A 26,098-nucleotide genomic window follows, 5' to 3' on the forward strand; every position below is an offset into this window, starting at 1 on the left:
GCCGGATTCTTTCGGGGGATGATGATCTTTTTTTCTCTCTCTCTCTTCCACGGGTGACGAAGACGCTCTTAAAGCTTCACCTGTCGAGTTTTTCTCTCGCGAATGAAGTGAACAAACGCGTCAACGGCAAACGAGTCTAAATTTTAAAACGTATGCTCCGGATAGAAAAGCTTTTCAGGTGCTCCAATTTTCACGAAAAAAAAAATTTTTGGATCTAAGTCGTAATATTGCAGCGTGTTACGCGTTACTGACTTAACTTTTTCCTAGAGTTAAAATTGAAATAACATCTTTCTCGTATTTATGATCGCAAGAAAACCGGCAAAACTCGTAAACAAGACGGTAACAAACGGGATTCGCATATACATACATGTTTCTTTCTTGCGCCTTGGAGCATATCCAACTCTGTAATGGTGCCGCAAAAAGAATGCGTCTCTGTATTCGCGCAACACCTCAAAATTCATATATTTTTCTTCGATCTTATCGTGAAGAGTAAACGTAACAAAATGCAAGTGATCGTGTAATTCGACAACACTATAAAACGAAATTGGATCATAACTTGAATTGCCGGAGACAGTTACGTTTTTTCATATATTTTTCGGCTCTTTAGTTTCACAATATAGTATAAAATTACAAAAGCTATCGTATTATGGGCCGTAGAATAATATTAAAAATTAAAAATTGGTCCAAGTAGCACAGGAAAGTATTATTTTGAGTCAGTGCCTAAAAATGTCATGAACTAAAATATAATATTCATACCAGCAGACAGCTCGAAATATACGCGATAATAAATTAACTTTATTTTCATTATTCTTTATTTTGAAGAATCAAATTTATGTTTGACACGTATCAAGACGTAAGTGTAGAACAATGTTTTTACTTGGCTCTCTGTCCAAAAACAAGTGTAACAAAGTTGTGTCGCAAAAGTTGTACTAACAATTTCTACATGGTTTTTCTAAATTTAACAAAATGATCACAATTTTAGACGTGATTCGAAATAATTCGTCGCCCTGATGCACTTAGCCGGAAGTATTTTTGAATAATCTATGAATTTAGATCCTTGAAAATAGAAACCTACTCCCAAAAGCTAGTCAACCCAATCCAAAAAGAAAAAAAAAAGAAAACTTTCACCCTCAACAAAAAGTCCGATAAATCACATCATTTTCATAAAAATCGTAATCTCTCGCGATTACGCACTATACCCACGCGATCTGACAGTACAGCAGCTGTTACAGCGCCTATCTCTCCGCGCAATAACTCCGTTGGCTCCAACTACGAGGCGTGTGTGTGTGTATGTATGCGTGACTGTGTACGCTTGTATTTGTATTCGAGAGAGAGAGAAAGAACGAAGTATATAAGAGCGAGACGGAGCGAGGTGCGAGGAATTTTGGAGCGCGCACGAGCGAGGCCCTAAATTTAGCCCGGCACCGACGAGAGCTCACTCGAAAATAGAATACCGACGTGGAAGAACTCTCCGCAAGCCCGCGCGCGCGCAAGCTTGGGTGAGGAAAAAGTCACGATTTTTACCGCCGCAGTCGGTGCGGCGAGTCGGCACGGATTTTTAAGGGCCGATCGTCATACAGAAATCGAATCTTTTTAAGGCGTTACGCTGCTGGGATTTACTTTTTCTTTTTCGCGTACGTGACTCTTGAGCTTTTGGGGGACATGAAAGCGATTTACTTCGCTGCGATTGGTAACCGATTTTCATACTTGTTTGTGAATACGGATCGGCGTCGAAACTCCAACAATATACACGCAGCTAACTGCATCTGGCGCTCAAAAGTCCTGTCCATTGAGCCCGCCGTCCAAAAACAATAGCCCCTCACACTCTCGCGCATGTATGCGTGTATACGTGCGTGTATACCGATCCCCGGATCGGCGTCACGAGGTCAGACAGCGGCAGATTTAAAAGAAACGAGGAGTATAGCGTAACGAGCTAACAGTTCTTCCATACGCTGGGCTGAGCGCATGCACGCGAGGGAGATGCAACCACGCGCGCGAGCGCGACTTTATATGTACCGCGCTCCGTGTTACTCGGTATTTTTGTATCTTTCTCGCGACTGCGCGCTGCTTTCTTTTCGGCGACTCCGCACGCGTGATTTATGGATCGGCTGCGGGCATTTTGGATTCGCATTGCTGCGAGATCGGTATTATACGTATAGTTTTCAAATTTTTTTTTTAAATGATGGTGTGCGCTGTCGTGTGGGAAGGTGAATCGGAGCACTCAATGGTTTTTCGCTGAATGAGTCGGACTATATTTCGGAGGGATATTAATAGGAGCGTATGAACATTATAAATAACCGGGCCTGCGTGTGTGTGTGATAATTTAGAAGTCCAAGATATTGAGTTACATCGAAATTTTCGCTATGCGATTAATTGTTATTTTTTTCATGTAAAAGTGTTATTTCTGGGACTGGGTTAAGAATAGAACGCACCATTCTAGCTTCCCAGTCGCATAATTTTTTCGCGCAAGAATAGCTGAAATTTAGTTGTTTGTCGGATTTCAATAAACGATATTTTTATCCGAGGTGAACTACCGATCGGCGTAACGCAATACGTAATCCACGCATATACACGCAAGATCTTTTCAATAACGAGAAGCTTTCGCGACTGAATCACTGTGCCGAAAATAGCCTCGAATAGTTACGTTCAGTTTTTCGAATAGAAAAGAGAAAATAAAATCAAAGACAAACAAAAAAGTTGGGCAGTTCGTAGACTGACCTCTCTGCTGGGTAATCTGCTGCCTCGTAACCTGAGTCTCGGTCCTCTCCTGCGAGTATTGCTGCTTCTGCATGTCCCATGATTGCTGGCGCCTCATCGTGCCGCGTTTTACTCAAGCTTTCCAGCTTGACTTCCCTGATCGAAACGATTCAGTAACGAAAAAATGATATGACGATTCGTAACTTCGTGTTATGTGGGTTCGTGAGGGTGTGTATGTACGTGAGATGCGTGTGAAATACAATCCTCCTTCTCGGTGTTAATGATAGATTCAACAAAACAGTGAAAAATTCAGCGAGACTTCGTCGAGCACGCACAAGCACTAAAAATCTTCAGACACATTTTCTCCTTCCTCAATCCTTCTCTTCTTATTCTTCTAGCGCGTTGTGTTGGTGGCTGCTCGTCGATTCTTTTGGTGGATAATATCCTCCTCTTCTTCTTTTTTGTAACTTTCACTCCCTTATCTTTATCGAGGGCTTAAGCCGCCTCTCGATTCGTCAAGCCGGAAGGAGCGAAGAAACTTGAACGGAACACTTCCTGCTGCTTCCTCGTTGCTTTTCGTGGTAATCGTCCTTTCGATTACGATTTGTCGAAATAAAAGCACAATCCTTTTTCTCTCTCGTAGTAATAATAATAAAAGAAGCGTAATGAAGTATGCGCTTCGCGAGTGCCTGCGGCGGGCGGCCTCTCGTCAGTCGGCAGAAGTCAAGTCATCATACCCAAAAAACGCGCGTGTTCTCCCCGAGACTTCTCTTTCTCTCTGTCCGCACACCAAGACGTCGGTCGAATGCGAATTATGAGAGAGCCGGTAGCGAGATATCTCGGGAGGCTCTCGCGCCGTCGGGTCCGAGAGAGAAGGAGTGAGTAGTTGAGATCGAGTGGGAGAGAGAACGAGAGAGACAGAGGTGGTGGGGACGACGTCTAACACCGCGACGCAGGGAAGAGAGAGAGAGAGAGAGAGAGAGAGAGAGAGAGAGAGAGAGAGAGAGAGAGAGAGAGAGAGAGAGAGAGAGAGAGAGGAGGAGAAGAGACGACCAAAATATCTCTCGCGCGACTAGAGGGATAGCTGGCTATTGAGGCGTTAGAGAAACGAGAAATCTCGAGCTTCGTAGCTTTGAGATGCGTTACCGAGCTTCGGATGTTGTTTGCTGTTTAATGGTTGGTTATTTGTCTATGATTTTTTTTAATTTTCTTAATTGGATCCGAAATTTTTCATAACAATTTTAAGGGATTTTGCGTCGAAAATTTGAGGGTAAATTTATACACTATAATATTAGTTGTTGTGTGCATAAGCTTAAAAATATTCGTGTTAAAGTACAAGTATTTTTATCCTATGACTATTAAAAATGAATGAGTCGAGTATCAGATTTGTAGAAATGGTTAAAATTTAGATTCTGATACTCCAGCTGCAGATGCGCTATCCCCTATTATTAAAATTGTAAACTGAATCACTATTTGGCTCTATGAAGCATTCAAAAATAATCTTCATGCCCCCCTAATTTCTTGAAAGGTGGATTTAGATTCTTATTTTAAAGTGTTTTCTCTTCGGGAAAGCGGCACTTGCCGTTAAAACGACACTGAGGACGTTTCCTTTGATTTGATTATTTCGAGCTGGAATATATTAATTATTGTGTTATTACACAAAATAATAGAAAACTTGTTGATTGGTCTTTTTCAATTTTATATCATGCATAATCTGAATTTCTTTACGAATACGGTTGCACATTGATCTCATATTTTGTGCACACGTAATAATAGTTCATACAAAATATCAAATATGAAACAGGCGCATAAGCAAAATACACAATTTATAACTTCAAAGCACAGGAAATTGTTACAATATAAGATAGGATTTCGTAACCGCAGTTTACGGCGCGCCAACTGCAATTTCGCAGATTTTCGCAAAGCGCAAAGTTCAAGCCAAAATCCCTTTCGAATTTATATTCTTTATTCTTCAGGATTACACTATATTTGAAATGTTTAAGACGTGACGTGTCTGTATTCTGTTGGCATCAGTTTTTATTCGCACGTCAAGTTTATTGAATTTGGCTTTAGCAATACCCGGTGAGACAGCTACTGATTCAGTTCTCTAACGGGATATTACGATTTTGAGCCAAGTTTCTATATGCCAATAAATATTTATGTTTTTATTTCCACCAGTTCTTTGCTATAAAGCAATGTAGATGTCGAAATATTCAAAACCAAACTGCAAAGTCATTATATAGAATTAGAATTTTTACGTTTATGCATCTACTAAACGTATATTTCTTATTATAAATTAAACATATTATAATCTAAACGATATTATAAAAGCAAATAGCTCAATCCACAATTCAACGCTAATCCACAATTAATCACTAACGAATCCCACCTAGACACCGCAGTATCAAATCAAAGCATCAAGTCTCTGCGAATAAGACTAGAAACGCAAAGCAGGAAACTCCATCCACGCGGTTCTCGCGTATAAAAAAAATTTGCACTGCTGAAAGGTGCAGCCCAGCGCGAAACCGTTAAGTCGCATGCATTATATAGCGAACGCGCGCGCGCCCGCGAAACTTTTTCTTTCGAGCCCGCCTACGCTTTGTGTGTGACTCGCTCTGCTTTATTTTCATTTCGCTTTATGTACGGCCTTTCTTTCTCGGTATAGGCGGTATTACATATGGCGAGATCGTGAAATTTGCGCTCTGTGACATTGAGTTCTGAGAGGGAGAGAGTAAGTGGGGTCGACAATGGTTTTTGATAATGAGGATGATTTGTTGGTTGGTATGTACTGTTGTGTAAGATCTGCGGCTGAGGTTTGGAGAGTTGTGCCTGCTGTAATGGGACTGTATGCGATTGTTTGAAAATATTCTTTTGCCGTGAGATGAGAGATGAATCGAAGAAGACGTGAGTGCATGTACAGGAATTTTCTGATTTGAAAATAAGTTTTCGTAGATCATATCTGCATTAGTAAGATTTTCTGAATAATTTTTAAGCGATAATCAGATAATCATTACTCACGCGTATCGATGAATGAAATATCAGTGAATCATGCATAAATTAAAATCAATAGACAAAGTGACCAATAAAAATAGAATAACAGAATGAATAATTATACGACCTAGTACCTTCAGCAAACAACAAAGAAAACCTTAATGACAATGCATGACTGTAACAAGCATAGACTATTTTCTTAGAAGAAGGTCCAGCTATTCAAATCAAGCTATTAAAATTAATTTTGCAAACATTGTCTCTACCGAATACCTCGGTAAAACGATCAGTCTTCTCACTTTGTTCTCTTTACTCAATAAATTTAATATTCAGAACCTAATTTTCCTTATATCACGGAACTCACACCCCGTGACCACTGCCCATACAGCATTTCGCTCTAATTGAAGAAAAAGAATTGCCCGCGGTGCCTCAAAACTGGCTAGTTTAACGGTACTTGCGTCCCCGAAGATTTAACAATCCCGAAATCATAACTTTTGTAATTAATTAACCAGGTGTAAGTAAGCTAGCCCATATAACTATAGACAATATCTCGGCTCGCGCCTCTTCACTTCCGCTCATCGTTTCTCTTTCTTCGGACTTTACCGTAGCGGCATATCCGTATATTATAAGTGTATACGATTTGCGGAGATGCCTCTTCGGGCTTTAGCTTATTAACGCATAATTATCGCGTATAATTGTGGAGGAGCTTGTTTACCGTAGACAGGTGTGCGTTTAACCGTTTTCGATCTCATCATCGCGGTAAGTTGCGCGTGCGCAAAGGAATGAAAGAGAACGAATAGCTTCTTCGCTTTTCTCTCTGCTGTGCGGGTATGCCAATCGACTCGGGAACGTGCATGACTGGATTTGGATTTTTTCTTGAAATTGCAAGTTTGATCGAGTAATTTGGGTATACAATTAGCGGTGATGCGATCTTGTGAAAAATGTTTTGGATTCAAAATAAAAGTAAGTGGTTACACAAAATTTGAAGGTTTTTGTAAATAACTCATGCTAGCTTTAGCCTAGAAAGATGTTATGATTCATCTTTCAGGCTAATAATATATTTTTGCTTATAACGCAACTAAAAATATAGCGGATAAACAAATTTAAACAAAGTACCATTTACGTGTTTTTTTATATAAAATTATATTGCATAAAATTATGACATAAAACTCTCGTATAACGTTCGAATAATGTACACATAATCTTTCACGCTACGTCTGGTAGCAAAGCAACGTATTAATTTAAAACTCCACTTTAATAACGCAGCCAGACGATTGTTAGCGCTGCTATCTCTTCGCTGTGGTTATCCTATGATTTTATAAATAGTCAACACCCTTACAGACTTTTAACTGGTTTCAACTTAATTAAAAGTTAACAAAAGCAGTATTTGTTTCAAGAACCGCCAACCTAACGCTTTCAAATGCTATGAATAGCATCACAAATACACAATCCAACGTGTCTCCGCTAAATCTACACAAAAACATACAAGTACAAGTGCAGTCACCCCGTAATCCAATCTGCCGACAAGCTTATCTCGTTTCTGCATAAAATAAAATCCGAGTTGACGAGCTGCTAATTAATCAGCGTAACCGCAAAGGTTACGATGACAATTATGAAAGAGTCCAGGCCGCTGCAACGAAACGGAGCAAGACGCGCTGTGGTTGCATAGCCTCGTCTTCTGCTGCACAGTCGGTCCGGAAGTCGAGAGATAAATCCAGCGCCGCCCCGTGTAATTCAGATCGCGTACAATGCGCTCGGTTTCGCATTACGTCGACGCAGTCGCTTTCGCAATCGGCCCCTTTTGCTTGCACAAGCGCCTCGTCGTGACATTGCCACTACTGCAGACTCGCGCACGATGTGAGTCGACGAGCTGCAGGTTTAATGGACGGGATTTCGGGTTGTCTGATGTAGTGGATGGATGACGTATTTTTTATTTATAAATTTGGAGTTTAATGGGCATTTTTTATGCTAGTTAAAAATAGAACTCTTAATTTTTTAAAATATTTTATTGAGTATACAAGATGTTAACGTTTGACAATAATGTGTACTTTCTCTTCATACATAGTCCTCGCTGTTAATGGAGTGTAAAACTGACTGAAAAATGATTTAAAATTTTGGTTCATAAATTATTCCGTTATTTTATCCTCTACTTTTGCTGGTTACAGTCTGCAAAGTTATTAAATAGGACATCGTAGCGTACATGAGCTAGAAAGTTGTGAATGGAGAAGTCATGATCTTTATAAATCTGTTTGTTAGAAAACATTAATTCTGAAATCACTTACCACTGCTAGATATTTTCTATCCAGGGTTGATATCACGCCCGAGAGAGAAATTGCTGGTAATTTTTTATCATACACTTAATCGATGCTACTCAAGGCATTTCCTCGTACCATAGGCTTGAATACGCGGTAAATTCTGCGTTTTAAAATAGTGCATTACTTGTGACCTAAGTACGTTTTAACTCTTGTAGAAAGTTAGGAAGAACGACTATTGACAAGTTAAAAGGCATTGGACACAATGATGATGCGTTACAATAATCACCAGGATCCTGCTATACTGACAAAGTTAAGATCATAATTATAATCCAATAACCTAATGCTGCTAGTTATACTGTTTAAATTACGTGCAAGCGTGTCATTACCCCACTTTCAATTTTATAAAAACTCATATGAGATTAATTCGTTACTGGTTGTAACCGGTGCGCAGGTGTTCAAATATTTCGACTTTTGCTTTTATTTTGATAGTACTAAATTCTTGAGAAATAATTATGATTGTACAAACGAGTCTGAAGTTTACCCGTAGCATCTAAGTGAAGCCAGGAATTTGATAAAAGAAAAAACTATTTAAAATCTCCTGATGAACTTTATAATGCAATTTTCTTCACGATAAATCACTGCGCTTCATTTCGTGTTATTGTTCGCAATGTCGTTAAATAGGAAAAAGTAGAGTACATTATCTAAAAAAAAATTATTTTGAAACATTGATAATATTTACCAACAACAAGTATTTTCTACCGAGGCCAGACATAACACCAGTTATATGTATTGCAGGAATATTTTGACACTTTTGAATAATGAAAATTTTCATTGATACTATTTTTGGTTCGTCAAATAAATTGTAATTACTAAATGTTCTCCCTGACAAGACAAAAGTTTTCAGAAAATAGTATATTGGTGATACAGTGATTGGTTTTTCTACTGAGGAATACACCAAAACAGCAAATAGATAGAAGAGAATAACTAATAAAAAAATTTTAGCATAGGTATTTGCGTATTCCTTTATTATCATTGACTTTTTTAAAAGGAAGTATTTTGCTACCTGGGATAATAACGCCTATACAAAATTACCAGAAAATGAAACAAACAACATTATTTATGTAATAAATGTTTGTAAGGCATGCATGATTTTCCCACGTTTTTCATATGCACTGTAAAGTATCAGCAGTGAAATAACAGTAAGAACTAGTAAAAAAAAATGTTTCTGCTTGCTGATATTTATGTCATATTTTGAACATTTTCCGTTTTACTTGTGAAATACAAAATTCTATACATGCGTCACAATAACTATGGTGTGCACCAATGACTAAGTGAGATTTACTTCCTCGTATGGTTTGCAGTACTCGTTTACGACATGTACTGCAAACTTCACACTTGGTCTAAAAGTACCCACTTTACGACCTTGGTATACAATAATGTACTATATTTGTTTTACGTGCGTATAACTGGTTTCTTTTATATTTAATATAAATAAATGCAGCTAACACTTCTGCATACCCGCTCAACTCGATCCATGTATTGGATGCTGCTATGACGTTCTTACGATTTAAGTACAAAGCATTGCACAAAGGCAGTAATAACAATACATAATTTATCAGGCAAAAGAAAACATCTGTTTTAAAGTTCCACTTTTTATTATCATCGGGCCAAATGCGCAAATGAGTACCAAGAAAGCGCAAAACTCGGAAACTTCTATGTGGTGATATGTAAACACTCATTTCGTTATACTGAAGTAATAGCTCTTGTAAGTTATACTGATCGTAATGAGGTATTGCACACAGCAAAATAATGCTAATTAGATTCGCGATCGCATGGTGATAAATTACTAATTTAATGATGTTGAGTAAGCAAATTATTACGCGATATATGCCATTTCTAAATACTCATATGTCATATGTTGATTCTTACGACGGACTCGATGTTTTTTAACTTATTGATTAGGTACATATTATGATACTTTTGATCTACTTTTGAAAGAAAGAAAGTGACTATTAATTTCGATTTGAACGTTGAGTAGTATAAAATAGAAGCGAAGATAAATTAATCTCACAGCTCAAGTTTCATTTTATCAGATTTAACTCTGTCTTTCATACTTTTTATCGTAGAGAGAATTCTATTTTAAGTGTTAGAGTGTTAACAACCTTTCAAACTTGCTTCTATCAAACTTTTACAAAAACGAAAATTTGACCAGTATCATTTTTTTAGGTACTAGTTCTTGAGGTAGCAAAATATCTAAAATTAATTAATTATAAGATGCATTATTTATTTGAAAAATTACTATACACATAGCCGTAGGTTAAAGCAAACATGACGAAAATCCATAAATTGATTTTCATTTTCAATTTTATATCCTTGGTATGAAAATGCAACTTACGACTTTTCATCACTCGTAACTGTTCGCAATGTTGTTAAATAGGAAAAAGTGGAATACATTATCTAAAAAATTTTATTTGTTATAAAACTGTGTTAAGATATTAAGCAAAATTCTTTTAAAACAATGATAATATATACCGTCAATAAGTATTTTCTACCAAGACCTGACATTATACCTTTTATATGTATCGCAGGAATATTTTGACACTTCTGAATAATGAAAATTTTCATCGATACTATTTTAGGCTCCTCATTGTACCATAAAGTTGAATAGACAGTGAATAATAAATCTTCCCCCTGAAAAGATAAAAGTTTATGGCAAAGGAAATTATATTTGACTCGATATCTACTACATCTACATACTGGAATACAGTATTTACGTCAAATTTATCTTACCGCGTCAGTCATGTTACCTGCACATTCAGCACATAAAACAATTCTTGAGTAAACAAGTAGTATGATACAAACTTGGCAGATACTCTGTGATAACGCTACATTCTAAATATTGTATTCATTATTGTGTATATGTATATGCAAAGTTTAAAGGATTAGTATAGATTTTCTAGCTTACATTCAAAATTTGCAGGCCACCTGGTATAACATTCGACGTAAAGGAACATACGGTTTTGAATACTAAAAAGCGTACTATGCTATTCGTTTCTTTTATTGTTCTATGCAAAAATTGATAACAATTATTACTGTGTAATTATTGGATAATCTCTTGACTTACCGTGAAACATCATCGTGCTCACGTACACATTCTGATAGATCTGATGAAGTTTTTGCAAGTTTGAATTTGTGTTCCAAAATTTTTAGTCGATGGGTACAGTTGAATATTAATAAAACGGAAATTCCATCGAAAACTGGAAGAATGGATGAGTACACTAAATTAAAGGTTTGATTACAGTAAATCAGTCCTTTAATTGGATGAGACCTAATATTAAAAGGATAGACAGCGGTGGTTATTAAATGTTCGTATCCAGTGATTGGTTTTTCGATTGACCAATACACAAAAACAGTAAATAGATAAAATACGATAACTAATAAAAAAATTTTAGCATAAGTATTTGCATACTTCTTTATTATTGTTACTTTTTTGAAAAGCAAGTATTTTTCTGCTTCACACAATAGCACCTGCAAAAGAAAATAATCAGAAAAAGTAAAGAATAACGCATTATTCATATTATTTAGTTGATAACTTTACATACGTATAACTGAACTCTTTTATATTTACTATAAATAAATGCAGCTAACACTTCCGCATAACCGCTTACTTCGATCCATGTATTAGATGCTGCTACGACGTTCTTTCGATTTAAGTACAAAGCATTGAACAACGGCAGCAATAACAATACATAATTAATTACACAAAACCAAAAGAAAACATCTGTTTTAAAGTTCCACTTTTTATTATCATCGGGCCAAATGCGCAAATGAGTACCAAGAAAGCGCAAAACCCGGAAACTTCTATTCGGTGATATGTAAACACTCATTTCGTTATACCGAAGAAATAGCCCTTACTAGTTGAACAGAACGTAAATAGGTATTGCGCGCATTGCAATGATACTCTGTAGAGTCATTATCGCAGCATAATAAATTACTAATTCATTGATTTTGGAGGAGCTATGGGTTACACGGTATCTATCGTCACTAATTACTTCTATGCCATCCGTATAATGCATTTATTATAATATACTATTCGATTAGATGTTTGCAAAGTTATTGATTAGAAACATTGGGAGTTTAAACTTGATTCGCGCGCTCAGTTCGCGCGCTTGAAGGTTAACAAAGATGGCAGCCAGAAAGTCTCCGAAATACACAGGGCTCTTATGGAGCTTCATTAAAAAATGTAAAAATATAAACTTTTACACGATAAAAAATCTTGTCAGTGTCCTTACACACTCCGTGTCAATAGAGTGAGGCTACACCGTTATCAAAAAACATGATAGAAGGCCAGAACGTTATAAATTCTGGCATGATTAACATGTGTGGTGCTCCGTAAAAGCTCCAGAAAAAATTTAGCTGTATTCATTAGTTTTACAAACAAGTTCTTCGAAATCTAAGCCTTATCTAGTCACAGGGATATTGTTACTAAAATGAAAACGATAAAAATGACGTAGAAGTAGTAATTGAGAAAAGGACTGTTCGTACTCTTGCTCAGATATACAAAATAAATTTTTTAAAGTAATTTGTAGTAGATATCGTTCCTTTGCTGAGTACTGAGTAAAAACTTAAAAACAGAGTTTTTGCATTTTGAAATTACAGTCCTTGAGGAACGAATTAGTGCAGTAGATTCTTTTTTTAGTAAGTTTTCTGTATTCAGTACAAAAATACATTTCGCCCTAGATAATAGTCAACTCTAGAAGTTGATTTAATGAGTTCACGTACAATTTATAATAATTGTTATTTAAAAATTGACTGAAAATACTGAACTCCCATATACCACCAATGTCAACAGAGACTTTCTCGACGCCATGTTTTTTAATTCCCGAAGCTGCCGCTAGCATCGCATTGCAACTCTCAATAGTGTAATGATAGCACAATGACTCTGTACACCCAAACACAAGCCATGACCGATGCACTTTTACATAGAGTAGTTTTTACGTTCCATGCTTTAGTCTCTTCATTCTTCAGAACGACTTTTTCTATTATTGAATTATCGTGATTTGTATAATAATTCTGAAAAAATTGATGTCAGAAATATTATACTTTGTACATTAGAACAACCACAGGATTCAATTATTTAAATTTAGGATTAGAATTATAATAAAACACTCTTGCAAACATTCTTATAGCGTGTATTTACAAAAGTTTGAATTTCGCTGCCGCAGAATATTCTCTAGCAAGTATACTCAAGGTGATAGAAAAAACGTTAGAAGTCAATTAATTAAGAAACGCAATTTATTAAACGAATAGTTTTGCGCATAGTTGTAAAATACAGAGGTTACTTTTAAAAAAACCTCTAAAAATTCATGTTTGATTTCCAGTTATAAAATCAAATGTATATTTTTTTATGTCTATATTACATAAAATTAATCTTTAATTTTCAATTTATGTTCACGGTATGTAATTAAACTCACTGCCTTTCATTACTTGTAACTGCTCGCAATGTTGTTAAGTAGGAAAAAGTGGAATATACTATCTAAAATAATTTTTTTTATCACGTTAATATTTTAATTTTTGGCATAAGTATTGTAAATGAACAATGATAATATCTACCGTCAATAAGTATTTTCTACCAAGACCTGACATTAAACCATTTATATGTATCGTAGGGACATTTTGACATTTTTGAAGAATAAACGTTTTTGTTAATACGATTTTTGGCTCTTCATTGTACCACAAACTTGAATAAATTGTGAATACCAAATCTTTCGCCTGCAGAAAAGGATTTAGTAATATTATACAAAAAAGTGCATTAACACGGTTCTTTTTTTTATGCTTACTAATCAACGTAAATAGTGTTACGATTCGTTCATTTTAAGTGCATTTGGAATTATGAAGATTCATCAAAGAAAAAATTGCAATAATTACTATTTTTGTTTTACTTATTTACGAGTATCAGAAATAAAAATAAATAATTTTGCAGCACTACTTTTGTTATTGCTGTTTCTAAAACTCGATTTCTCACTGTCTTGTGCAAGGGAAAAGTTTTTCTTTGTGTACACATTAAACCAAAAAATGTTCCGTACCAGACTTTGTATCCACCACATATTAATTTTAAATTTCTCTTACCGCATTAGTCATGTTACCGGCACTTTCAGAACACAAGACAATTCTTGTGTAAACCAGGAGTATAGTACAAATATGCAAGATACTTTGTGATAACCCTACACTCTGTAAGATTTATTTATTACTGTAAATATGTTGAATGATATGGTTTACAATAAGTTGTATGGCTTACGTTCAAAATTTGCAGACCAGCCGGTATAACATTTGACATAAAGGAACATACGGTTTTAAAGACTACAATACGCACTATGCTATTGGTTTCTTTGATTGTGCTGTAGCAAAATTAATTAATAATTAAAACTGTTAATAATTAATTAAAAATTTAGAAGGGAAGCAATGATATATGTTCAGTTAACGGATAACTTAGTACTCACTATAAAATATCATCGTGTTCGCGAATACATTGTGCCAGGTCTGACAAAGTTTTCGCAAGTCTGAAATTGTGATCTAAAATTTTTATTCGATGTGTACACACAAACAACAATAACACAGAGATCCCATCGAAAGTTGGAGCAATGGCTGCATACGTCAGAAGAAAAATCTGATTACAGTAAAGTATCGCTTTAGCTACATATATGAATTAATATCAAAAGGATATACAGCCGTGGTTATCAAAGTGTTGTATCCAGTGTTTGGTCTTTCGATAGACATGTACACGAAAAATGCCAGTAGATAAAATAGCATAACTGAGAAGAAAATCATAGCATAAATAGTAGCATATTGTTTTATAATATTTGTTTTTTTCAAATACACACATCTTTCCACCTGCGATAACAGTACCTATGAAAAGGATAAAAAAACAGACAATGAAACGTTGAGTGTTCTTTGTTTACGTACTTAACTTTGATCACTTTACATACATATAATTGTCGCTTTTTATATTTACTGTAAGTGAGTACAAATATTATTTCTGCAAACCAGCTTACTTCAATCCATGAAATAGCAGCTGTTACCATGCGCGTTCTTGTGATTCAAGTACAAAGCATTACACAAAGGTACCCACAGCAATGCACAGTTTATTATGCAAAACCAAAAAAAGATGTCAGTTCTATAGTTCCATTTTGTATCATTGACAGGCCAAACGCGCAAAATAATACCCACAAAACGTAGAACTCGGAAACTTTTTTTTGGCGATATGTAAATTCTCATTTCGTTATAGTAAACGTATAGTTCTTAAAGCTTGTATAGAATCTAATGAGGTATATTACACAATGTTAATGATGTTCGACAAAGTCAAGGCATAGTATCTATTTTTACTAATGACTTCCTTACCAGCTATTGATGCTCTACAAACTTATTGATTCAATACACATTATAACAATGAAAATATTATGTGTAGAAAAATTAGGTTGTTCTATGCAATTCAAACATAAGAGAATACGCAATTACTTCACTAGATCGTATTGTTGCTTTATTTATTTGATGTATGCGATGATTATTATTTTAATTATAATATTTTATCATTCTCGATAACTGCTCTCAATGTCGTTATATATGAAACTGTTGCATACATTATCTGAAATATCGATTAAAATATCCTAATTATTAGAATATGATTTTTGCTATAAAAAAATATAAATTTAATGTTAAAGTGATAAGGTTGACTTACGGTGGCTAGGTACTTTCTATCAAGGGTTGACATAACTCCATTTATTGATATCACAGGGGCTTTTTGGCACTTACTTAAAATAATGCTCTTGATTATCATTATTTTAGGTTCTTCTTCATACCAAGGAGTGGAGTATATCGTGAATTCCATGTCTTCACCCTAATATTGAAGATAGAAAAGAAAAGTTTCACGAAATTAAATCCTTGTCAAAAGCCAAAGGGTATATCTAAGTAAGAAATACGTTCCATCTTACTGCAGTTGTCATGTTATCTGCACATTCAGCACAAAGAATTATTTCAGTACAAACCAAAAATATAGTACTGACTTGAAAAGTACTTTGCGTTACAGGCACATTCTTAAAAATTAATTAATGATTTTTTGAATCGTTACCATCATATTTTTTATCTCTTAATTATAATACGAAAATTTAAGTGATAATGTCTGAAATTTTATAACTAACGTTTAATATATGTAGATCACATGCAATAACGTTTGACATAAATGTTATGACAGTTTTGAATATCATAAAGCGAATTATGAGATTAATTTCTTTTACCATACTACAACAGGTACGAATCCTCATTCAAGAGATCAAGAGCATTTTAGTATATCGATTAATAATATTTTCAAATTTATCCTAAAATATTCTCGTGCTCTTGTATGCATTTTCTTAACTCGATGAAATTCTATGCATTTTTAAAATCATGATCCAATACTTTGATTCGATACGTACACATAAATATTAATAATATCGATATTCCATCAAAAGTTGGAAGAATCACCGAATGCATCTGCACAAAGGCTCAATTTGCGCAAGTAAGTACTTTAACCGCGTAACAGTAAAATCTGAATGGATAAACAGCTGTCATAATCACGTATTCGTATCCAATTTGAGGTTTGTTCAATAGCTAAATAAATTGACATGGTGATCATATACAGCAAAAGTACTGCTAAGAACATTAGTGTATAAGTATTGGCATATTTTTTGACAATTTTTACTTTGTCAATAGCTAAAAGTTGCTCCGTTGGAACAAACAAAGCCTGTAAACATTGAGTGAGGAGTTGATTTTTAACTATGCACTATAATAAATCACGTTTAATATTATAATGATAGATATCATTGCTTTACATACAATTAGTCGAGCATTTAGTCGATGTCTTTGAAATTTGCTATAAATGGTAATGACTGCCATCATTTTTATGACTCCGCTCAATTCAATCCACGTGTATAAAGCTGCTGATACATTTCTTCGATTCAAATACAAAGAATAAAACAATGGTAAAATTGACACTATATAGTTCAGGATACAGAACCAAAATAAGTAATCGTTTTTACAGGTCCATTTTTTATTATCGGTTAGCCAAATGCCCAAACACGTCCCGATGAAACGTAGACTACAAAAACTTTTATTATGCGGTATATAAATGTTCATTTTCAAATGAAAAATAACCGTAGAATTTATAAAGCAAGATGACAAGGAGTAGTTATAATGCTATTGAGGGACGGGCTATACTCATTATGGTAATATGACATTAGGACATTCTACGCCACAGTTATGTAACGATTGATCATGTTTGCATTATTAAAGTATGACCTCTTTCAAAAACAGAAGAAAGAAAAAATTATTCATCGTGCAAATGTCTATGAACGTTACTTTTATTCATACAATTATTGAATTATACCTGGCTAAAAATACTGTAATGATTTTTACATATATGATTCTCAAACACTTAAAAAGTTATATTGTTATTAAACGTAAAAACGAATCAAATCGTATACTAAATTATTGACTAAGAAGATATATTTAAATTTTGATTCAACTTCCTTTACATGTGTTATTTAAGATTGTATGCATTTCCGTAGTACATTTGATATTTCTTCTTAACTAGTTCGATAAATTGAACGAATACCAAATATGATAACCAACAAATATTATAATCAACGTTTTGTGTTATGAACAACAAAACGAATATTTAAACGAAATCATCGTAAGCTAAATGTTTACGTCAAAAATAACTCGGCACAGACGAACAAATAAAATCATCTCGTCTATTGGCTATACTGCTGGAACAAATTAGTCACCCTTCAATTTTGAATCTCCCAAGTCTTAAATATCTCCCTACAGTAAAAAAGCGCTCAGGAGTTATTCTATAGTTTCATTCACCAACGCCCCGGTGAAAAAGAGCTTGATTCGAAATCTCGAGATTCGAATATCTCCCACTATCGCAAGCAAGAGTTGGCGTACGAGCCGCGAAGTCTGAGTCATCTGTTCTCAAGGTGCCGCTGCTTCTGGGCGAGTTGGCGACGAGACGCTATTTTGGGTTTCCGAGCGAAATTTTCAAAGTCTACGCTCTTACTTACCCGTTCAAACGAACGACCCAAAGCACCTGCGGGGGTACCGCGTAACGTTTTCCCTTCTATATACTTTCGCTCGATTCGCGTCGGCTTTATAGACGACGAACTCGACTTCAACACATGTTCTTGCGCCAGATCAAGTTCATTTTCGACTGCGCCGGTGCATTATGAATAGCCAACTACGTGGCGTGTGCGAAAATATGGCATTAAATACTCACAACGGTCGGACATTCGAAAATTATTAATCGTCGACAATTAGTTGAATTTGAAGGACTTACAGAAAAATGATTTAAATCGTCTAAATTAGGATGACGTTTGGACATAGTTTCATCAATTCAACGTAAATTAACTTCTTTACGACCATAAATTTGAAATATTCATCATTAATACACATCTGTCAATACCGTTCATTGATAAAGTTACTAGCATTAAAAAATGTTGTTTAGTAGTAAACAAATAAATATAAAAATCAGTAAAAGAAGTCATGCATCTATAAACTCACCATTTCTATGCAGTTTGGATTTCTTTTTCATCGAGCTTTCGGCTTTGAGCTTAGATTTAAAACGCGGTGAATCCTCAAAGTTAGCGATGGATTCGATAGTCGTGTCAGCATCTGAAAATTCGAGACGCCGCGCCACTTCGTCGAGATTCCCTGATTCGTAATGTATACTTTCGTTGCTGCAAAAACAAACGTGATTCTTACGTTTTCCATTTCAGTTAGATGTAACATTTTTTTCGCGAAAAAGAGCTTTGATTTTTAGAAGTAGAAAGAAATGTACAGACTTGAAATTTTTCGATGTAACACTTGCCATTTTATCAATTTTTATAATAAATTGCAAATTAAATGAACTGTACCTAAATTTCCAAAACTCTGTTTTTAAGTCACTGCTTGGCAAGAGTATGGGGCCTTTGATGTGGATTTCAGGTGACAAGAAAAGATCCTTAAGTGCAACGAACCTGGTTTTTTCTTGACTTCGTGCACTTTTTTGTATTTCTTGCAGTGTCGTGAATGCTCCTGAAATTAAACATCTTACTCTTAACAACTTTGTATCATTCAATAAATTGCCATTTTTCAAATTTTTATTTTATCATTTTATGATGAGCAAAAATACTATAATTAATCAATTAAATAACACTATCAAAGTCATAGGACTACCAGTACAAAAGACTATGGAAACATTTCTAAGCAGTTATATTTTATTCAAAAATAAAGAACCTAAATGTTAAGATGTATGTTGGATTTCAGTTCCTCCAAAAATTTTGAAAACCGTCTAATCTATCAAAGTTGCTCAAATCAGGTCAGATTATCAAGCACGGACGCATAAACGAAGCGATGCTTTAATAAGTAATAAAATAAATTAGAATCGAAGTTAAGCTTGACCCTAAGCCAAAGGCTGTATGGCTCTTTTGTCATGAACTACAGACAAACTAGAGAAACTTTGCACCGACCAAGGGGCGACACGTGGTTCAGGAAGCATTCGGGTCGCGTTTAAAATAATCGCTGTAGGCCGAATCGACTCTTTCTCGCTAGCCCTGTCGCTGTTGCCGTTATTTTGCGATATTTTATTTGTCGGCTATAAGCTAGCAAAAATACCGAAGACTCTGTATAACGATCTGACTGGTAAGAAAAATTTCCGCTCCATCTTGTCGAGATGTTCGTTGAACGACGTAAAGTATTTAATGACTTGAGATTTTTGTGAAGTGCAGGAAACCCGTAAGGTTATTAAAAAATAATAATAATAAAAATAGAAGAAGAGATTTATATCTAGTTACTTAATGTTGCACAAACTTCTATAAAACGTGTAACAGTTTATATTTTTGAAGTTTGTTTTTTAAATCCTATAACGAAATAACCGAGAAGTAGGTTTTTTAAAAATAAATTTCAGAAAATATATCACTGTATATTTATTGCTTCGCTGACTAAATTAGATCGTCTCAGGTTCGAACATAAAATTTAAACGAACTCAAAAGTAAAGTAAGTACACATTATCCGCATAGATAATGCTTTCAAAAGGCGCATGTTTGTACACAAATAAAAAGCGTGGAACTGTCCAAAAACAAATTACCGTCAGACTAAACGCGTCCGTTTATTAAAGAAACAAATTCTTAAATGCAATGTGTTCCAGATTACGGAAGCAAATATTGCTCGGCAAATGCCTCCCTGCGCTCTTCCAGGCGTAAACGCGCATAAACGGAATTCTTGCCTCTTGTCGATGGAATTTGCGAATTTCTTAGCTACGCGAATTTCCCCGAGCTATTTCTGGCGACCTCTGCTCGTTGCTGACCTCCTGGAGATGCGTGTAATCTTATGTTTTACTTTTCATTCCAGGGATAAATTCAAACTAAGTGACACTTTGTAGCTCCTCATCAGGATATTGTAATTTGTAATTTGATTGTATACTTGGCATGAACTTTGATCTTCTATACTATTGCTCTGGAAATTTGATTAACCGTAATTTTTTTTTTTAATTTTAAGCAAATGATGGTATCATAATGAAAATATTTTAGAAGTTAGAAAAAATGACGTTTTAAGTCGTGGACAGCATGATTTATTTACTTTGACAATTTAGACGATGGAAACATGCATAACAGAATCATACTTTTGCATTCCTATTTGCCAAAATGTAAAAGTAAAGATAGTTGTTTTAAAGTATTTTCTTTAATCTTTTGTTTGAATGATTATTAAAGCAAAAAAATTAAAATATTCAAGAATCAAATAAAGAAGTTTATCTCGGATGAAAACTTTCACATAAAAATATACAAAAATATTTCAATAAAACTAAGAGCTCATTATTCTAGCGATTTATTTTTGGGTCGCCAAGTCATACTTTTCTTCGTATATTCCAAGATTACATTGCGATCTATTTTTGACTAGCCTGTCGTCATCTATCGTTCCCGCGAGTTACGTAGATTTTCGAGCATGAAATAGAATTTTTTCGTGTTTATAAATTTTTTTATTTGCCCTTTTTATATTTTTCAAATAGCTTTGTATAGACCATAACACAAGATTTTACACGATAGTTTCTTAATTATTTTTAACCTACTTATACATGTAAACTTTATTGAAGAACTGAAAGCTAAGTCATAAAAGTTATAATTTTTTATTAGATTATAAAAAGTATTAAAAATGAAAATACCTGTTGTTAATTTTTTTTAATGCTGAATTCATTTACATAATACAACGAAATTACATGCAATATTTTTAAATTCTAAGTTAGTGAAACTTGATTAACTCAAATTCATTACAATTACTTTACACATTTACTTTACCTTATAATAATTGAAATTCATATACCTGAAGAAAGAAAGTATAGCTGAAGACCGCCATGCTGCTTTACATTGAACGAAGAAATTTCACCACCAATAGAAAATTTCTACATTAGAAGTGCATATATTTGATGTATTTTTCTTTATTCAATTAATCTAAATTATTCATTAGCTACTTCTAACGTAGTATAAGAAATAGAACTTTTAGAAATATAGATGATGAATAATGTTATTACTGAATGTTATATTTCCTTGAATACCCTTTGAGTATAATTTTTAAAGCATCTGGTAAATTGTTATACCCTTTTTTATTTAATCTGTACACGATGATGATACATAAGAAAATAATATAACCAGAAAAAATATATTAATAATAAAAAAATAGTTAAACAATAGATATACATAGATATATGTTCTCTGTTCACTTAAGGACAATGAAAGGAAGTGATAAGAAATAAAGATGCCACGTACTGCAGAGAAAGCACACATTTATTTACACAGCCGTAATAATCTTCTGACGCTGATAAACATTTATAATTCGTAATAATGACCATTACAAGATCATTGAACCAACATAATAATAGTAGCATTCTCTTCATTCGCTATATTAAAAATAATTCTCCTCCCTCAAACTCATCGTTTAATCACATCCTATAATTTTATTTTCACGTGCAACATCAAACAAATACGAATCCCGTAAAGCGTAAGCTTCCAAAAAAACATGAAATCCTAACTCTGACTCCGAAAAAATTCTCGCACCAAGTTTCTTCGCAAGCTCGCGGTAATGGATTCCTTCCGGATACTATGACCTAAAATCTCCGTGCTTCCCCGTATCAGCGAAGTCGACAAAAAACGCCCGACGAAATAACGCGCGCGACTCGATGCACAAAATTATAATAATAAATCTCGAGAGCAGAGAGTGCCACCGAGTGTTTTCAAAACGACGTCGTGGCTCAACGAAATAACATGGGCGTACAACGAAAATAAAAGTTTGTCGCTCGGGCGCGCGATCAGCTCTCTGGAGCGAGCGAAAACTCGATCGAGAAGTTTAAGGATTTTTTGAAATCGGTATTCCAGCGAAACTTGAGTTGCTAAAGCTTTGGTAAAAGTTAGACTAAAAACTGAAGGATAATACATAAGACCAAAATTGGCTTGTACGTATGACTAGATGAAGTGAATGCGAGTATAAAGCTTGTGTGTAACTGATTGAAGTGGATGCACATAAAATTGTCGAGTATTCTTTTGGAATAAAAATTTTATTTTCACAATAACATTAAAACTTACAATTATTATAGGCATTCGTTAAAATCTCACCGTGTGCTGGTTTCGTTAATTTCGCGTTTATAGCATTGCTTTTATATTATATTATAAGTCTCGATGCTCGTTAGAGTGGGATACACAGTAGTACATATTTATCTCTCATATAAGCGCGTGCCTCTGACTAGAAAAAGCAATTATGTCCTCTCGCCTATATTTCGCAAAGGAGGAAGAAAAAGAAGAAAAAAAAACGTTGAATTATGTTTGTGGAAATGCTTAGGCGGAAATTATTGACTTGGCACTTGTACTCTGGCGAGTCCATATTATAAGCGTCTGTGCGATGCGATTTAATACGAAATATATATTCTTCCGACTAATTATCTAATATCCGTTTGCGAATCCTCAAAGCCTGCGTGTCCTCTTTGATTACCGCTCTGCCCGATCAAGAGGCAAATCGGACCTTTTCTTAATATAGATAAACTTCCGACTCTCGATCGTTACAAAAAAAAAGAGAAGAGAAAGACAAAAGAGAAAAATAAATAATTCATCAGAGGCGCAATAATCCGACGCCTCGAATCGGCAGCCGCGAAGTGTCCAACTCTACAGAAAAAACACCACCACCATCATCATCACCATCACCGCGTCTTTGGTATTTGCGTTTGCTTAATTGCGAGATTGCACCTCCACCCTCTCATACATTTGGCGTGCATTACAGTTATATCCCGTATACCGATCGTCTATTACCTGGAACCTGCAAGGTCGCCGATGTCACGGTCGAGCCCAGGCTGTTCGTCGCCGTGCAAACGTACGTGCCAGCGTCGTCTGAAAATTTGAAAATCCGGGTCAATGAAGTGCGTTTGTCCGTTATTTTCTATTTTCATCCTAATTCGCTGAACTTGGTAATTAAAAGCTCGGTTTCTCAATATGATTGGTGTTAATTGAAGTTATCAATCAATTGTTGGGATAATTTTAAAATTTAACTTAGGATTGAGTTATGTCAGCAGTTCAGAATGTGAAAACGCGAATATCGAAGAATTTTTTCGTTCTTTTTGTAATTGATAAATAGAGTGTGATTAAGAACGATTATGTAAAGAAGATGTCGGTACCAACCTGGTGTAGTTCGAGGTAAGGTGAGACGGCAAACGCCGTTTCGGTAGTAAACATCGGAATTGACTGAATTCTCGACGATCCTGCCGTCCTTAGACCATATAATATTTGGCTGTGGTTCAGCTTGAACGATGCACTCGAATCGTGCCGTTTGTCCGCTGACCACCGCAATGTCTCTCAGTGGCTGTAAAGATAAAATAAGTTGTTCTAATTAAGCAGTGTGATTTGCCAATTTTTTCCAATGTGCGATCTACTAATTAGCCTAAACAAATCTTTTTCGCGCTGTCTTCCTCAAAAATAGACAGCTTTTAGAGTTAATCCAAATAACTCGATCGATTTACGATAAATACGCCTTTAAAATTACAAATTTTATTAACAATCGTATTAAAAATAATATAACAAATCATAATTCTTTAACACTTTATTGTCTTTTTAAAGAAAGTTAAGCACAGGTATGCTACAAATACCTTTATTTTATTTTAGTAGATAAGCAACAAAGCAGCTCTTACCGTAATAAATAATGGCGCTTTCTTAGGCAGGATTTCGATGTAGGGCTTGACAACTTCTGATGCAATAGGGACTATTCGTTCGCCATTAGTCGCAGACCACGGAGAACCTGTAACGCATATCCAGTACAATCACTATTTGTACACCAAATTAAAGTAAATACCAATAAGATTTTTTCTGGTAATCACAAGGATATGCAAATCGACATTGATACATCATCGGTAATATTTTCAATCAGATTTACAAAAATTGAAAGATAATTATAGGCAGGGAATAAGTAATTGGATATCATCTCTGGATATGCAGGTATATCGTGCAGTTGTTCTGGCAATGAAAGATGAAAATGATCTCTTTAAATGACTTACTAAGTGAAAATTCGCCTTTCTTTACCAGTGATGAATCGACGAACGTAAGCGAGAGATACAAGTAAAATTCTTAAGGAATTTCGGAGAAAACCAAAAATAGCTTGTGGGAAAAACGTGGACGCATATGTGCAAAATATAGCTGGAGTGCCAATAAGCGGAAGTGGCGGATGTACACAACATTTACAGCCATCTAAAATGACCATTTCGTAGATGGAGATGCTTAACAAACACATGATCGTTGATGAAACGTATGAGACAATGAAAAAGGTGCGTGTAATCGATATAAGAGAATTAAAAAATATGTTAACATTATATATCATATCATTCATTAATATTACTGAAACATAGTTCTGCCTCTTTAAAATAAAAACAATATCACTTCGTGGGTTTGTTTAAGAATCAAGTAGCCTAAGCCACATATGACCCAAATTCAATGTTATAAATAAACTTGCGTGAAGTTGCGTTATTTAGACATTTAGTGGCTATTCGATTTTAATCCTCTTCAGAAATCTCAAATACATCCTACGATTTACGATGATACATAAATTGAATAGAAATAAATCTTTGTGCACTTAGGAATGTAGATTCCTGAAGACTATTGAAATCTATCGCTATAAATTGTTAGCGGTAGCCTGATTTCGTAAGGCAATTTAGAACCTATATACTATTTAAATACACAGTCTTTTACAAATAAATCCTCCAATACATATCCGTATTCATCAACGTCGTCGGTGTTTGTTGAGCGGTACCTGGCGTCGACTCGACGTTGCTGGGTGGTCCGGCTCCGTATCGCGGACTGAGACTGGGCAAGCTGGGGCTGAGCGAGACAGGGCTCGGAGAGGTCGGATCCCATCTGGTTGACGGCGAGCTCGGTATCAAGAGACTCGGGGGCACCGACATCCTGTTCGAGCCACGGAAGTCTTCGGCCTCCGAGAACTCGCTCTCGGAGGTCGGCTCCCATTTGACGCTCTTGCCGAACTTGCCGGCAGCCGACTTGCGAGGGAAGGTATGGCAGTTTTGAGCCGTTGGTCCAGGAGCTGGTCCCTTAGGCTTGAAGCCGTTCTCTTTGCGCGAGGTGAACTCGTGGACGATCGGGACCTCGATGTCGCCGGGATTGCGATGGCCCTTGTAGCTCTGGTTACTGCTCGCCACGGTGCGCTTGCCCTCGCCCGGCAGCACGATACCAAACTCGTAGCCAAAATCGTACTTGAAGTAGATCAGACCCGTGTTCGGATCGATGTGCTTCGTGCCTGCATTTAGACGCGCAGACGAGATTTCTTTGATTTTTGTTGTCTCATTGTGAAAGGGGATATTGGAGCGACAGTGCATGGATGCACATTGATTCGCTGAGTGAAGTTTCGAATCAAACTTGGAAACTTCAGTCTTGTTTCGAATTTTTGATAAAATTTTGAAGAAAGTGGCGAATCGGTTGAGATTTATAGGGGGGCGAGTTTAAAATATGTTAAGAAAGTTTCCGAGACAAATAAACGAATCATACTCTGAAAATAGAAGTGACGAAACTTTTAGGCTGGCGAATGTCTGATACGTCGCGACTTTTACTACT

At 35.4% G+C, this 26,098-nt stretch overlaps 4 protein-coding genes and 3 pseudogenes across 22 annotated transcripts in view; all 7 read right to left on the reverse strand.

The window, feature by feature from the left end:
- The window catches only part of LOC100118006 (titin), a 100,685-nt gene extending 97,137 nt beyond the window's left edge, over positions 1 to 3,548 (reverse strand). For 7 of the 9 annotated variants that reach the window (XM_031933615.2, XM_031933612.2, XM_031933611.1 and 4 more), the window contains exon 1: positions 2,719 to 3,513. In XM_031933615.2, the coding sequence (XP_031789475.1) occupies positions 2,719 to 2,815 (97 nt within the window). In that variant the 5' untranslated portion in view covers positions 2,816 to 3,513. Of the gene's footprint in view, positions 1 to 2,718 lie in introns of all 9 variants that reach the window. The other 2 variants (XM_031933610.2, XM_031933609.2) reach the window with 1 other exon arrangement.
- Positions 8,576 to 9,679, reverse strand: Or57PSE (odorant receptor 57 pseudogene; annotated as a pseudogene).
- Or56 (odorant receptor 56) lies at positions 10,332 to 11,827 on the reverse strand. Its single transcript, NM_001190570.1, has 6 exons — positions 11,543 to 11,827; positions 11,065 to 11,468; positions 10,906 to 11,005; positions 10,731 to 10,832; positions 10,473 to 10,631; positions 10,332 to 10,397 (listed from the first exon to the last, which is right to left on the reverse strand). The coding sequence occupies exons 1-6, from the start codon at positions 11,825 to 11,827 to the stop codon at positions 10,332 to 10,334; spliced, it is 1,116 nt and encodes a 371-aa protein (NP_001177499.1).
- Or55PSE (odorant receptor 55 pseudogene) lies at positions 13,411 to 15,215 on the reverse strand (annotated as a pseudogene).
- Positions 15,514 to 17,108, reverse strand: Or54PSE (odorant receptor 54 pseudogene; annotated as a pseudogene).
- LOC116738684 lies at positions 17,354 to 19,674 on the reverse strand. Its single transcript, XM_032602080.1, has 3 exons — positions 19,626 to 19,674; positions 18,887 to 19,046; positions 17,354 to 18,709 (listed from the first exon to the last, which is right to left on the reverse strand). The coding sequence occupies exons 1-3, from the start codon at positions 19,672 to 19,674 to the stop codon at positions 18,514 to 18,516; spliced, it is 405 nt and encodes a 134-aa protein (XP_032457971.1). The 3' UTR covers positions 17,354 to 18,513.
- A 2,095-nt stretch (positions 19,675 to 21,769) lies between these two features.
- Positions 21,770 to 26,098, reverse strand: part of LOC100679567 (muscle M-line assembly protein unc-89) — a 68,153-nt gene continuing 63,824 nt past the window's right edge. For 7 of the 11 annotated variants that reach the window (XM_031933632.2, XM_031933631.2, XM_031933625.2 and 4 more), the window contains 4 exons: positions 25,284 to 25,784; positions 24,172 to 24,278; positions 23,666 to 23,846; positions 21,770 to 23,377 (listed from right to left, as the gene is read on the reverse strand). In XM_031933632.2, the coding sequence (XP_031789492.1) occupies positions 23,271 to 23,377; positions 23,666 to 23,846; positions 24,172 to 24,278; positions 25,284 to 25,784 (896 nt within the window). In that variant the 3' untranslated portion in view covers positions 21,770 to 23,270. The remainder of the gene's footprint in view (positions 23,378 to 23,665; positions 23,847 to 24,171; positions 24,279 to 25,283; positions 25,785 to 26,098) is intronic. The other 4 variants (XM_031933633.2, XM_031933627.2, XM_031933629.1 and 1 more) reach the window with 1 other exon arrangement.

This window comes from Nasonia vitripennis, chromosome 1 (assembly GCF_009193385.2).
Source record: "Nasonia vitripennis strain AsymCx chromosome 1, Nvit_psr_1.1, whole genome shotgun sequence".
NCBI lineage: Eukaryota > Metazoa > Arthropoda > Insecta > Hymenoptera > Pteromalidae > Nasonia > Nasonia vitripennis.

Bases quoted from the DNA above. Each gene is read 5' to 3' on its own strand.
- LOC116738684 (XM_032602080.1), bottom strand. From the start codon at position 19,674: ATGGAGCGGAAATTTTTCTTACCAGTCAGATCGTTATACAGAGTCTTC. The intron at 19,047-19,625 runs GTATTTTTGCTA...GTTTAATTTCAG, and splicing joins ATCGTTATACAGAGTCTTCG to GAGCATTCACGACACTGCAA. The intron at 18,710-18,886 runs GTACAGTTCATT...TTGTTTTTGCAG, and splicing joins ACAGAGTTTTGGAAATTTAG to CAACGAAAGTATACATTACG.
- Or56 (NM_001190570.1), bottom strand. From the start codon at position 11,827: ATGAGTGTTTACATATCACCGAATAGAAGTTTCCGGGTTTTGCGCTTT. The intron at 11,006-11,064 runs GTAAGTCAAGAG...ATTTTTGCATAG, and splicing joins GAGCACGATGATGTTTCACG to AACAATAAAAGAAACGAATA. The intron at 10,833-10,905 runs GTAAGCTAGAAA...TACAATATTTAG, and splicing joins GTGGCCTGCAAATTTTGAAT to AATGTAGCGTTATCACAGAG.